This window comes from Xyrauchen texanus, chromosome 8, assembly GCF_025860055.1.
Source record: "Xyrauchen texanus isolate HMW12.3.18 chromosome 8, RBS_HiC_50CHRs, whole genome shotgun sequence".
NCBI lineage: Eukaryota > Metazoa > Chordata > Actinopteri > Cypriniformes > Catostomidae > Xyrauchen > Xyrauchen texanus.
Genome location: NC_068283.1, coordinates 39610491 through 39623155, shown reverse-complemented (window position 1 = coordinate 39623155; position 12665 = coordinate 39610491). Strand labels below are relative to the sequence as shown.

General features: G+C 40.2%; 1 protein-coding gene across 1 annotated transcript in view; it reads right to left on the bottom strand.

The window, feature by feature from the left end:
• The window catches only part of LOC127647797 (Fc receptor-like protein 5), a 63695-nt gene that overhangs the window by 44194 nt on the left and 6836 nt on the right, over positions 1–12665 (bottom strand). The window contains exons 2-11 of the mRNA XM_052132265.1: positions 12413–12448; positions 11205–11492; positions 10801–11091; positions 10439–10714; positions 9805–10053; positions 9600–9710; positions 9294–9395; positions 8443–8517; positions 8278–8364; positions 3793–3867 (exon numbers count right to left, since the gene is read on the bottom strand). Of these exons, the coding sequence (XP_051988225.1) occupies positions 3793–3867; positions 8278–8364; positions 8443–8517; positions 9294–9395; positions 9600–9710; positions 9805–10053; positions 10439–10714; positions 10801–11091; positions 11205–11492; positions 12413–12448 (1590 nt within the window). The remainder of the gene's footprint in view (positions 1–3792; positions 3868–8277; positions 8365–8442; positions 8518–9293; positions 9396–9599; positions 9711–9804; positions 10054–10438; positions 10715–10800; positions 11092–11204; positions 11493–12412; positions 12449–12665) is intronic.

Sequence of the window (12665 nt, the reverse complement as noted above, 5' to 3'; positions counted from 1 at the left end):
ATTATGGAATGTCTTTGCAAATATGTTTCTATTTAATCATGTGTTAAGTTTCATTTTATGATTAATTATATTGTTCAGGCGGAATTAAAAGCACAAAGCATAGGCATATGGAAATACTGTACATTACATAAATATACACGATTTTCAGTTTGGCAATGAAGTAATCAATAGTGCTGTCTGCTATTCTGTGACTGTCCATTTCCGAGTACTGAACCCTTGAGGTCAGTTTGGATGTTTATACACATGACTACTCCAAGAATTAACCTTTAACTATGAATCTTGATTCAATGAAAAACATAAAACACACACACAATGGCTTTGCTCTTCTTCAGCATTTCAACAACTTTGATGCAAGCAAGCATAATGCACATACAAGCTAATTTTTATAATATAATTTGTAAAATGTAGGTTTAGAAAACTTGTTTGAATACACAAAAAGCCCTTTAACAAAAACATATGACAAAAAAAATATGATTTTACCACTAATGTGAAAAATATGTATAAATATTTAAATTAAATTAAAATTATTTCACTATAAAATGGCCATAAACTAAAAACTGCACTTGAGCAGAAAGTGCTGTGCACATGTCTTATCTGTAATGACTGCAATTAAAAATCATGCTTACCTTCTGGAGTTCAAGAAAACATTTCTGCAGATAAAAGTTGTTTGTATCCGGTGAGACTGCTCAAACAAGAATATGCTTGATGGTGGTTTCGATCATCTTGTTCAGTGTTGGCCAAAGCTCAAACTGATCGAAGGATACTTTAAAAGTCTATTAATCTCCTCCCCATGCTGTTCGGGTCATCCAGTAATGACAGCTGCTGTGGTGTCATGATAACAGCATCCATGAACTCAAATCATATCTGCTCATGGTATTGTGATGCAATAACATATAATTATGCTTATACAGAAAATAAGTATAATATAGTTTTCTATCAGGATTCATTGCATGTTTTTGATAAGTTAATAATCTTTGTGTAAAAAGCCTGCAAGTAATTTTGATTTGTTTCATTGAGCAAGTACTGTAGGCCTATAGCTATGTTGCTCAACATGTGCACGACTGTGTCATCATTTAAAAAATCATTCATCAGAATCCCAGTATAAATGATTCATCTAAAGGAAGTAAAAAACTTAAATCCATTCTATAAAGGCCTTTTAATTAGGGCTGTCAAATTACATGGTGTCCCGATTAATTAATCCCAATTAATCGCATACACAAATATTTGCTGAGAAAGCCCCTCATGTAACAATAATTCAACATATAATGATTAAATAATTATACAGTTATCTTTAAATATAAAAAAATTATATATATATATATATATATATGTATATGCATTTTAATTATCTGATACATTTTATATATATATATATATATATATAGAAATATAAAATGTTCAGATAATTAAAATGCATTACATTCTTGTGGCAGAAGAGTTAATCATTGATAAGACGATACAAAAAGCGGCTTTAGAATACAATGTATTGTTTATTACCATATTATTGATCATAAGTCAATCATTGACACACAGTTCACAGCAATCCATTACACAAGTGAATTTGTCAATCAGTTGGAGATTTATTATGAGGGCTTGTTTAAGGACCCGTCAATGCACACCTGCATCAGACATGCTTGTGTAGCGTCTCGGGTGCGTTGCATCATAAACATAAAATGTTTATTTCACTGTGTCAAGTTAAATATAGTTTAATACTTAGAACACATCTTGAGATCCCTTAGATCGGATTTGCGCTCCTTCAAGTGTTTTGAATGCAAGAACGTGACGAATGTTTGTGTTGTTCTGTCTGCTGAAGTGTTGTTTTCTTCACTGTATAAACTGTGCATTGCCCATACAGCTGAAGTTTCACTTACTGCCCTCTGGAGTAAACAGGTGGTACTACAAGCTTGCATTCCTCAGGAATCTTCCTTATTACGGTCCGGGAGCAGTGCGATTAAAGGGTAACTAAACCCTAAACCAACTTTTTTTAGTTAATGATCTGTAAGCATGGGGCTTTATTAGTACTGGTCATTGATTCAAGTAATTTTTTTGACATTTGTGTATAAAGTGTTTTAATTCTACAATATATGGTGTAAAAACGTCTGAGTGCTGCCCTCTTCAGGTTGAACGGTGGCTACTGCAGTTGAATTTTCCTATTGGCTGTTGCGGTACTTCGTGACGTAAGCGGTGACAGCTGACGTAAGCAGGTTCCAGCTCACCACGCCAGATTCATGTACATGTCGTCTTGCGACCGTGTGAGGAATAATAATAACATAGAGTCTGACAGCAGCTGTCAATTAATCCGTCACTACGAGTCTCAGGTGCCCCCGCTCAGCCCGCTATTCGGTTCGTTCCCTCTATCCCCGCCGGGGTCTGCCTACTTTTCCTGCATTTTCAAATATTTCTAGTGGGTGGAGTCAGACTCTGAGCAGGTGTTTAGTTACCCTTTAATTGCATAAATTTTTTTAACACGTTCTTTTTTAATAAAAATAATCACGCTGTATTAACGCGTTAAATCAACAGCCCTACTTTTAATCAATCCCAAGGGTTACATCATTGATGCTTTGTTTTCAACAGAGCATTACAATTTTCACAAACTTGTCATATCTGGGTTTCAAATAATATTACAACTGACAAAAGATATAGTAAAAAGAAAACATTAAAAAAATAGCATAAAATAATAAACAAATAATTCTAATAAAATAAAGCATTGAGTAATTGACATAATTACTCAATAAAAAAAAGACGAGAAACTCAAATCATAAAATTTGCCATGCTGATGATACACGCGAGATACAGGGCTGGGCCGACTTACTGTATACTTCTCTGGTTTCATTTTATACTGCTCTTTTTCATATAAAAAAAAGTTTTGGGCCTCTTGGACATGTGGGCCCCTAGAATTGTTACCACCTTTCACCCCATCAGCTACAGCCCTGCGCAAGAACCAATAAAGATGTAAACTAAGATGTGTCTAACATTTACGTGCCAAATTTGCTTTACAAGCTTTTTAGTGAATAACCCTGACAGTTTGGTATGTTCTTCACACTAAAGCATCCTGTGGCTTTAGGCGTATTTTAGTGTTACCTTTTATATATATATATATATATATACACACACACACACACTGTAAATACATGCACACACTTTATTTTAGCCATATCTATAAAAAAACTACTTTTAAAAGTATACAAAAATTAACTGAAAAATGTATGGCCTTATGAGGGCACACATTTAAGAAAAATATTCAGAGAGTCAAAGATTTTAATGCAAAAACTCTGAAGCAAATAAAGGCTTGACAATTAGTTACATAAAAAGTCAAGCTTTTAAAATTAGAGGCCACTTCAATTTGCTGACTTTGCAAATTAACAATACTTTGAATCCACTGTATGTTCTGTATATAGAGAAACAATAAGCTTGGATTTATCTACATTAAAAACAAGCTTTGTAAAGCTGAATTTATTACATCAGAAGCATTTTATACTGTTTAGACTTTTTTAAAGACTTAAAGGCCTAGTTTTTGGAAGATGCACAGCAATATGTAATATCATTAGCATAAAAACTGCAAGCTTTTAATTATTTGCTTGTTGCAAGTTTCTCCTCTGGTCTTTTATTTTTATTAACCTGTGCGTAGGTCACATCACTTGATCCATAAATACCTGAAAACATAAAAATAAATTCAAAAGGTTAAAATGCACATTTCATTCAATTCTTAGATTCTCAATGATGCTTGTAGATGCTGTTTTCACTGGATCCTTTTCAACTGATCTATTATACTATGGTATTACTTTCTCTCACCTTGATCCTCTTGATCCATTCCCATGTTCAGTTCAGAGTACACAGTGTCAGCAGGTGTTACATTGCTGGTATTCCCTAAGAGTTTATTACATTTATTAGGATAAACATGACATCACTATTGCTTCTGTATTTATTAGCAGGGTTGGGGAGTAACAGAATTGATGTAACGTGATTACGTATTTAAAATACAAAATATAAGTAACTGTATTCCACTACAGTTACAGTTTAAATAATTTGTATTTAGAATACAGTTACATTCTAAATGTATTTTGATTACTGAAGAGATTACTTTGCATTTTATTGTCATTGGTTTAATTTAATATTTAGTCTTTCAGATGGAAAACATTTATACATATAAATGATGCGATCCAAAGTGCATTTGAACAGCGGTGAAACACTTTCTTATGATGTTTTACATTCATACGAGCAGACAGAGAAGTAAATAAAAAGAAGAAATAGAAATAAACCTTGTGTAAATTGTTAGCTTTATGCTAAGCTAAAATGCTATTTCTAGCCATTTTACCTGCACATTTTACCAGCCACGATCATATTTCTTATTAAGAAAATTCACGTTGGATCATAATTAAATCATAGTAAATCATATTTCTGATAATAATTTTTGCATTGTTTTCCTGTAGAAATGTCAAAAAATCCTTAAAACAAGATCAATTTGATTGATCTTGTTTTAGAAACCAACACTGCATAAGATATTTAGTTTTTTCAGAGAATGTATTTTTAACATGTGTATTTTGTCTGACTGTACTGGCAGAGTTTTTATAGTCAAAACAAGTGAAAAAAATCTACCAGTGCTGAAGAAGTAATCCAAAGTATTTAGATTACATTACTCATGCCTTTGGAACTCGTCAGCACTGGCTTGCCGGGGCAGGTGCGAAGCCCCACCCGGTGCGTCAAAAATTATCCTCCCGTTAGTGCCCCTTGCACGGAGCTTGGACATCACTATCCAACCCGTCGTGTTGGCTGGCCAGGACCATCCGACTTGGCTACGCGATTCAGTTCGCTGGGCTCCCGCCTCGTCTCGGCGGTATTTGCTCCACTGCATGCACGGTGGAAATGCTAGCACCTTATGTACAGAGGTTAGGACCCTGCTACTCAGAGATGCGATAGATGATCCCTCCAGCCGAGATGGAGAAGGGTCTCTACAGCCCTTACTTCATCGTACCCCAATCTTGGACCGGCGAGTTCTCAACCGGACTTTACACAAACTCCCATTCAGAATGCTCACGCAGAAACAAATTATAACCTGCATTTGCATTAGAATGGTTTACAGCGGTAGACCTGAAGGATGCGTATTTCACGTCTCCATTCTGCCTCGGCGTCGACCCTCCCTTCGGCTCGTGTCTGACGGCCAGGCGTATCAGTACATGGTCCCCCCTCCCCTCCGGCCCATCCATGTCCCCTAGCGTCTTCACGAGGTCGCAGAGGCAGCCCTTGCCCCACTACGGGAAGTGGGCATACGCATACCCGATTACCTCGATGACTGGTTCATCCTAGCACACTCTCGAGAGTTACTATGCGCACACAGGGAACAGGTGCTCGTGCACCTCAGCTGTTTGGGGCTTCAGGTCAGCTGAAAAAGTAAGCTCTCTCTGGTTCAGAGCATCTCTTTTCCCGCCTTGGAGTTAGACTCAGTTTGAATATCAGCACGCCTCACAACTGAGCGCGCGTGGTCAGTGCTCAGCTGCCTCGCTCGCTTCAAGCCAGGCACAGCGGTTCCTCTCAAACAATTCCAGAGGCCCCTGGGGAATATGGCATCCTCGGCCGCGCCACTCAGGTTGATGCATATGAGACCGCTTCAGCACTGGCTTCAGACTCGAGTCTCGAGATGGGTATGGCGCCTTCCTGCCATCAGACTTTCAACCCTTGGACAGACTTCGGTTTTCTGCGGACAGGAGTCCCCCTACAGCATGTGTCCAGATGTGTCGTGGTCACAACAGATGCCTCTCAACTGGGTTGGGGCGGCGTGTGCTACGGGCACGCAGAAGTGAGCTCATGGACGGGGCCCTGCATGCATTGGCACATCAACTGCCTCGAGTTGTTGGCTGTACTCCTTGCCCTGCGGAGCTCTCTCCCACTGATTCGGGGCAAGCATGTCTTGATCTGTTCAGACAGCACCGCCACAGTAGCTTACATTAATCGCCAAGGCGGCGTACGCTCCCGTCACATGTCACAACTCGCCCGCCATCCGACTCAGGTTGCCACTCGCCACTCACATCCCGGGCTACCGCAACACAACGGAGGACGCGCTGTCATGACAGGTCTCGCTCAGCAGAGAGTGGAGCCTAGATAGATCTCTTTGCCTCCCAAGACAACTCCCACTGCCCGCTTTGGTACTCCCTAATGGAGGCCCTTCTCGGCACAGACGCGATGGCACACAGCTGGCCCCAGTGGCGTCTGTTCGCAAATTGGTGTTCTTTCAGATCTGAAGACCCGCAGAGATGCGCAGTTCGGTCAGTGCTTTCATTCCTGCAGGAGAGGCTAGAGGGGAGGCTGTCCCCCTCCACCTTGAAGGTGTGTGTTGCTGCTATCACAGCCCACCACGACGCATTGGACGGCAAGTCCCTTGGTAAGCACAGGTTGATTATCAGGTTCCTTAAGAGGCGCCCGGAGGTTGAAACCTTCTCGGCCAAGCCTGTTCCCCTCCTGGGATCTCTCAGTGGTCCTCTCAGGCCTCCAGAGACCCCCCTTCGAGCTGCTTGATTCAGTCGAGCTCAAAGTCCTCTCCTTGAAGGCGGGCCTCACGCTCGCTTCCATCAAGTGGGTTGGGGACCTGCAAGTGTTCTCTGTCAGCGACACTTGCCTGGAGTTCGGTCCAGCAGATGCTCACCTCATCCTAAGACCGCGACTGGGCGACATACCCAAGGTTTCTACGACCCCCTTCAGGGTTTAGGTCATGAACCTGAAAGTGAAGCTGCCCCGGGAGGAGGCAGACGCAGCCTCTTCTTTGCTATGTCCGGTACGTGCTTTGCGTACCCATGTGGACCTGCAGGGCTCTAGATGCTCTGAGCAGCTCCTTGTCTGCTTTGGTGGACAGCGGAAAAAGAACGCCGTCTCCAAACAGAGGTTAGCTCATTGGGTTGTTGATGCTATCCCCTAGCCTATCACATCAAGGCCGTGCAAACCCCCCACTTGCGGGTTCGAGCACACTCTACATCCTCGTGGGCACTGGCCCATGGCACCTCCCTAGCAGACATCTGCAGAGCAGCGGGCTTGGCAACACCCAACACCTTTGCTAGGTTCTACAACCTCAGGGTTGAGTCTGTCTCGGAGGAGGAATTCGCAGCCAGACCCACCACGAGTCGAGTGCTCCGTGCTGGGCTTGGGCTCCACAGGCATAGTTCCCAATTCAGGCAACTCCCTTTGACGGATTTTCCTTGGTACAGTCCCCCCACTTGCAGGACCCGCGTCTCCCTTGGGCAGTCCTTGCTGCCCCCCCAGTCACCGTGTCTGTAGCAACTCCTCCCTTGTCAGGCAGGATCTACCACCGCACCATGTCCACTGGTGGCTTGACAACCCCCCTGTGTATTTGCCACAAGATGCCTCCCCCCAATCTGGGCAGGTTGTGGTTTCCGCAGGGCCTTTTCCCCCTGAAAGAATAGGAATGGGAAAGGACGCCTTCCCCGACGCATCTGTAGCATTAAGCCGCAGCCACTTTTAACTCTATGATGAGAAACATAGAGAGAGAAAAGGCATGGCTGGCTCCCATACAAGTCATGTTGCCTGTTCCTATACGGGTACTGGAACCTAAGAGCGTTATATGACACCTTTTATTGGGGGCATTGGGGAGAGTTACGTGCTGCCGACCCAGCTGCTTCTAGCATGCAACAGCCTGCTTGCACCTGGCCACGTAACACGGGTTAGTGCATACCGTTTTTTAAGTGGGACCCCTTGTGTCACTACAATCGATGCAACATTGAGTGAGTGACAGAAGGGGAATGTCATGGTTACGGTTGTAACTTCCGTTCCCTGATGGAAGGAACGAGACGTTGTGTTCCCCTTGCCACGTCACTATCCCTACCACTGTAATGTGCCGTAACCTTATTCTCGGCTCCTCAGTGAAAACCTGTCTGACATTCGCTCGCCCGCTCCCCTTTATACCCGTATGTCTGGGGGCGGGCATGCAAATTCTGTCTGCCAACTTGACATTAGCCTTTTCTCAAGTTCAGAGGTACGCAAGGCCCTCAGAAGAGACCCCTTGTGTCACTAAAATCGAGACAACGTCTCGTTCCTTCCATCGGGGAAGGGAGGTTAAAACAGTAACCATGACGTTACTTATATTTTGTATTTTAAATACTTATTCCCGTTACTTGTATTCTGTTACTCCCAGACCCTGTTAGCAACTACAGTAGTACATATTGTTCTATGACAACTATGATGATCAGTAATGAGAAATAAAATCCTATTAGCATTAATCTGACCATAAAATGAAGCAGATAGGCTTAGCAGAGATGTTTTGTAATTACATACCAATGTTTCCTATATTTTTCTTTACATCCTTGTGAAATTTCAGTTCAATCTCAGCATAGGTTAGGTCTGTAGGCCCTGTTACTGAGCCTACAATAAAAAATTTAAATAAAATGAGTAATACATTTAATTTTTCTGCTTGGATTTACTCTTTTAGTCTTCTTGTACCTTTGCTCTTAAGCTTCTTTTTCTCCTCGTTGGCCTGTGAATACATGACATCACTTGGCTCCTCCCCAGTGACATCTATAAAAAGATTGATGTGATCTCTATTACATTACTGGTTCTTTATAAAAGAGCTGTTTGACTGGATTACAATATCATGACATGATGAAATACTTTAGGTGAGATCATGAAGTTACCTGTGCTTTTGTATGCATTCATTGTTGCATGAACAGAATCATAAATGTGATCATATGTGAAATAAATAAACAAATAAACAAGAGACCATTCATCAGATCGTTATATATTATGAATTAAAGCCCACAGGGAAATATTGTTTTTCATTTGGACACTGATTTAAAAAATATGAATGAATGAAAGATTAATCACCAAGTAAACCATTTCTTGTGCTAATGTAACATACAAAATAAAGCGTCTAGGTTACGGATGTAACCTCCGTTCCCTGATGGAGGGAACGAGACGTTGTGTCGCTTCTCCGACACAACGTTGAAGAGAGTGACAGACGGGGAATTACAGTTATTAAAATATATTTTTGATAATAAAATTAAACTAATGACATATAGCCAAATTACATATCAGTTAAACAAAACATTTTTAAACTTTAGAGGAGTAGGACTTTATTTTAAATGTGAGATCCATCTTGTTAACTAAAGATGATGTGTTTAATTTGAACAGTGGTTAAACACTTTCTCAGGTCCCAGCCTAATATATTAAAACAACTAAAGCCAATCATAGACTCATTTATTTGAAAAATATATATATTTTTTGACATTATTCAGATTTGTTTCTCACTGCACTAGACACTGTTTACAAGCATTGTAAAATGATTTGAGACTGACCGGAGTGCAGTGCCGTATATACACTTTCACTTTGGTCCTGCTCTGATGTCTGACTGATATTCTGCTGTTGATTGACAGTAGAGGGAGACAAAGATCCTCCACCTAGTCAAAAACAGTGTTCACATGAAAGTTATGAGGAATAAAGGGGTCTGAATTAAACAAATGAATATACTGTCTGCATAAATGTTTTTTTAAATGACATGAAAACGTTTTTATTCATAAGACCAATAAAAACTCCTCCATATTAAGGTTGGTGCAAATACATAAATAAATTGCCACTGAATTATAAAAGGGCAGAAAATGAACCTTTGTTGTTTTTGTAGCACCACAGCAGGATCAGTATGACAATGATCAAAAGCGTGACACTCAGTCCTACAGTCACTCCCGTTATCAGGCCATGAGACAGAGGTTTTGAGGCTGAAAAATATACACACATGTATACATTTAAAAATGTGCTGCAAATTATACTAAACATTTGAATAGTGTTTATAGTTCTTCAGTACAGTCTCACCTCTGACTGAGATCCAGCTCTTGGGTGACTTTCCTCCCTCTGTGTGTTTACAGTAGTAGAAACCCTCATGTGACTTTGAGACAGTGGGGATGATCATCTCTCCTTTAGTCTGATTCTGGAGGAGGGATCCATCTTTATAAAAATAAGCACTGACGTTTGAGGGCTTTGAATTTCGATGTAAACAGCGTAGAGTCAGAGAATCTCCTTCAGTCACAGGATCAACAGGACTCTCCAGAATCACATCACCATCTACAGAACAGAGGAAATGTGTGCTTACTGTAATGCAAATAGTGATATTATATCAAAAACTGTAGAATATGCCAGTGTTGTTAACTCATGCAATGTTGTGTTGTTGTGCATTTCCTACAGTTTTCTAAATAGTTTTCAACTTTTTGATGTGCGGCTGGTATATTATTATTGATTACTGACTAAGTAAAAGAGCCCACAAGTTTCTATGGCATTCTGGTCCATAGGCTTAAGTCTCGTACAGGTCTTATACCAATCACCATTAATCATTTGCTGATATAGTTCAAACAAAACAAGAATTGTATCATTAATACATTCTTTGCTATCCCAACCATTCACTGATTGTAAACTACCAGTGAAATGAACAAATACAGAGTTGTAGACTCACTGTGTACAGTGATATTAACAGGATTACTCTTCTCTCCAGATTCAGAGCGACACCAGTACACTCCAGTGTCATTTTTGTAGATGTGACTGATTCTACATGTAGATCCTGTTTGTGATGCCTGGTGTGAAAGTGAACAAACACTTAATCTGCCTTTGTATGATCTCACTGTCCATCCAGTAGAGTTACTCTGATCCTCACAGCTCAGAGATAGAGAGGCAGATGTGAAGTGTTGAGATCTGTTGGGACTGATGATCAGAGAGACTGAAGGAGAGACACCTGAGAAACACATCACAGCTTGAACACAGCTTGACATTTCTTATTTATATATTGAAAAAGATTTTCTGTAAATAAGTAAAACTCACCAGTGACCCATATTAGCTGTGTGTTGCTGTACTCTGTGTTATACGCTGGTTCTCCTCTCTCTCCTCTGCACTTATAAACTCCTGTGTGATTTACAGCAGCAGAACTGAGAGTGTAGTTTCCTCCAGCTCCTCTGCTGCTGTCTGACAGGAGTTTATAATTTAACACATCATCATCTTTGTACCAGCTGAATTTCCAAGATGAAGAGGAGTTTTTAACCCCACAGATCAGAGTCACCGAGTCTCCTTCAGTCACCCACTTCTGTGGAGAAACACTTAAAACTGCTTTCCAATCTGAAATTGACAGCTCTTTCATTAATAACATTAATGTTCCCGTAAATGTTAAATTAATGTTTGACTTTTGCTGTTTAACTGATAATAATGAACAAATAAACATAGAAACTCACTTAAAACAGTCAGTTTAACAGCATTACTGATCTTTGAGTTTTGTCCATCACTTGAACTTCCTCTGCAGGTGTATTTACCACTGTGTGTGCGTTCAACACTGCTGATGTCACACTCTTGTGTCTTGCATTGATTGACAGAGTTTCTATAACTGTTGTTGGTACTCTTTACAATCCAGCTGTATGTCCACTCAATGTCTCCTCCACCCTGTATGTCACATCTGAAAGTGACTGTTTCTCCTCTGAACATCTGATTTCCAGGCTTCAATGTCAAAACAGCTTCAGTTTGCTCTGTACAAACACAATTACACCGTATTTTAATCAAACAACATCATAAAAACATAAAATACATTCTAAAAATAATCATTTTGGGCTCATCATTTTGCAATTCAGTAGAATATTCAACAAAATGAATGTTTAATATATTATTTTTATAAAAAATTCAGTGCATCTCCTTTAATATTTGATGTGAGTTCAGGTTTTGGCTTTGATCCTGCAGGAGAACAAGAAACATTAAGGAGTTGAGGAGGTCACCTGCTCATCTCTGAGTCTTTATCGCAGTAATTACTCGCCTTTAACGGAGAGAATCACATGATTACTGTCCTGTGAGGATGAAGGTCTTTCATCTCTCTCTCCTCTACACCAATACTGATCCTGATCAGATTCAGCAGCTCCTCTGATAGTAAAAGTGTCTCTGTTTACAGTGTGATGTTCAGAGCCAGACACTGAAGAGTTGTTTTTATACCACTGATATCTCCAGTCTCTGTACTGAGACACTATCGCACATTTCAGAGTCACTGTCTCTCCAGTGAACACTAAACTGTCTGGCTTTACAGTTAGTGTCACTCTGGGTCTAAATCTTTAGAGAGAATACAATATATACTTGCTCACAGAAATCTCACAAAATGAGTACACCCCTCACATTTTTGTAAATATTTGATTATATCTTTTCATGTGACAACACTGAAGATATGACACTTTGCTACAATGTAAATTATTGAGTGTACAGCTTGTATAAGTATAAATGTGCTGTCCCCTCAAAATAACTCAACACACAGCCATTAATGTCTAAACCGCTGGCAACAAAAGTGAGTACACCCCTAAGTGAAAATGTCATTTCTAATCAAATATTTACAAAAATGTGAGGGTTGTACTCACTTTTGTGAGATACTGTATATATATATATATATATATGAATCAAATGCAATCACCTTCAGTGTGTCCAGACTGGATGTTTGAAATCAGTACTGAAAAAGAACAAAAGGGAAATATGATGTTGCAATAGTACGTTTAATGTAGTTTTACCTCAAAGTTTACTCAAATGTTTAGCTTGATCAACCAGAATGGGTTTTGATTATGTTTAAGAGCTGAGAGTTGCCTCTGCGGTATTAGTGTCACTGTGATTAGTATCAAGGGCGAGGCCACATAAGGGCCAGAGTGGCACTGGCATAGCTGGTCCACCCA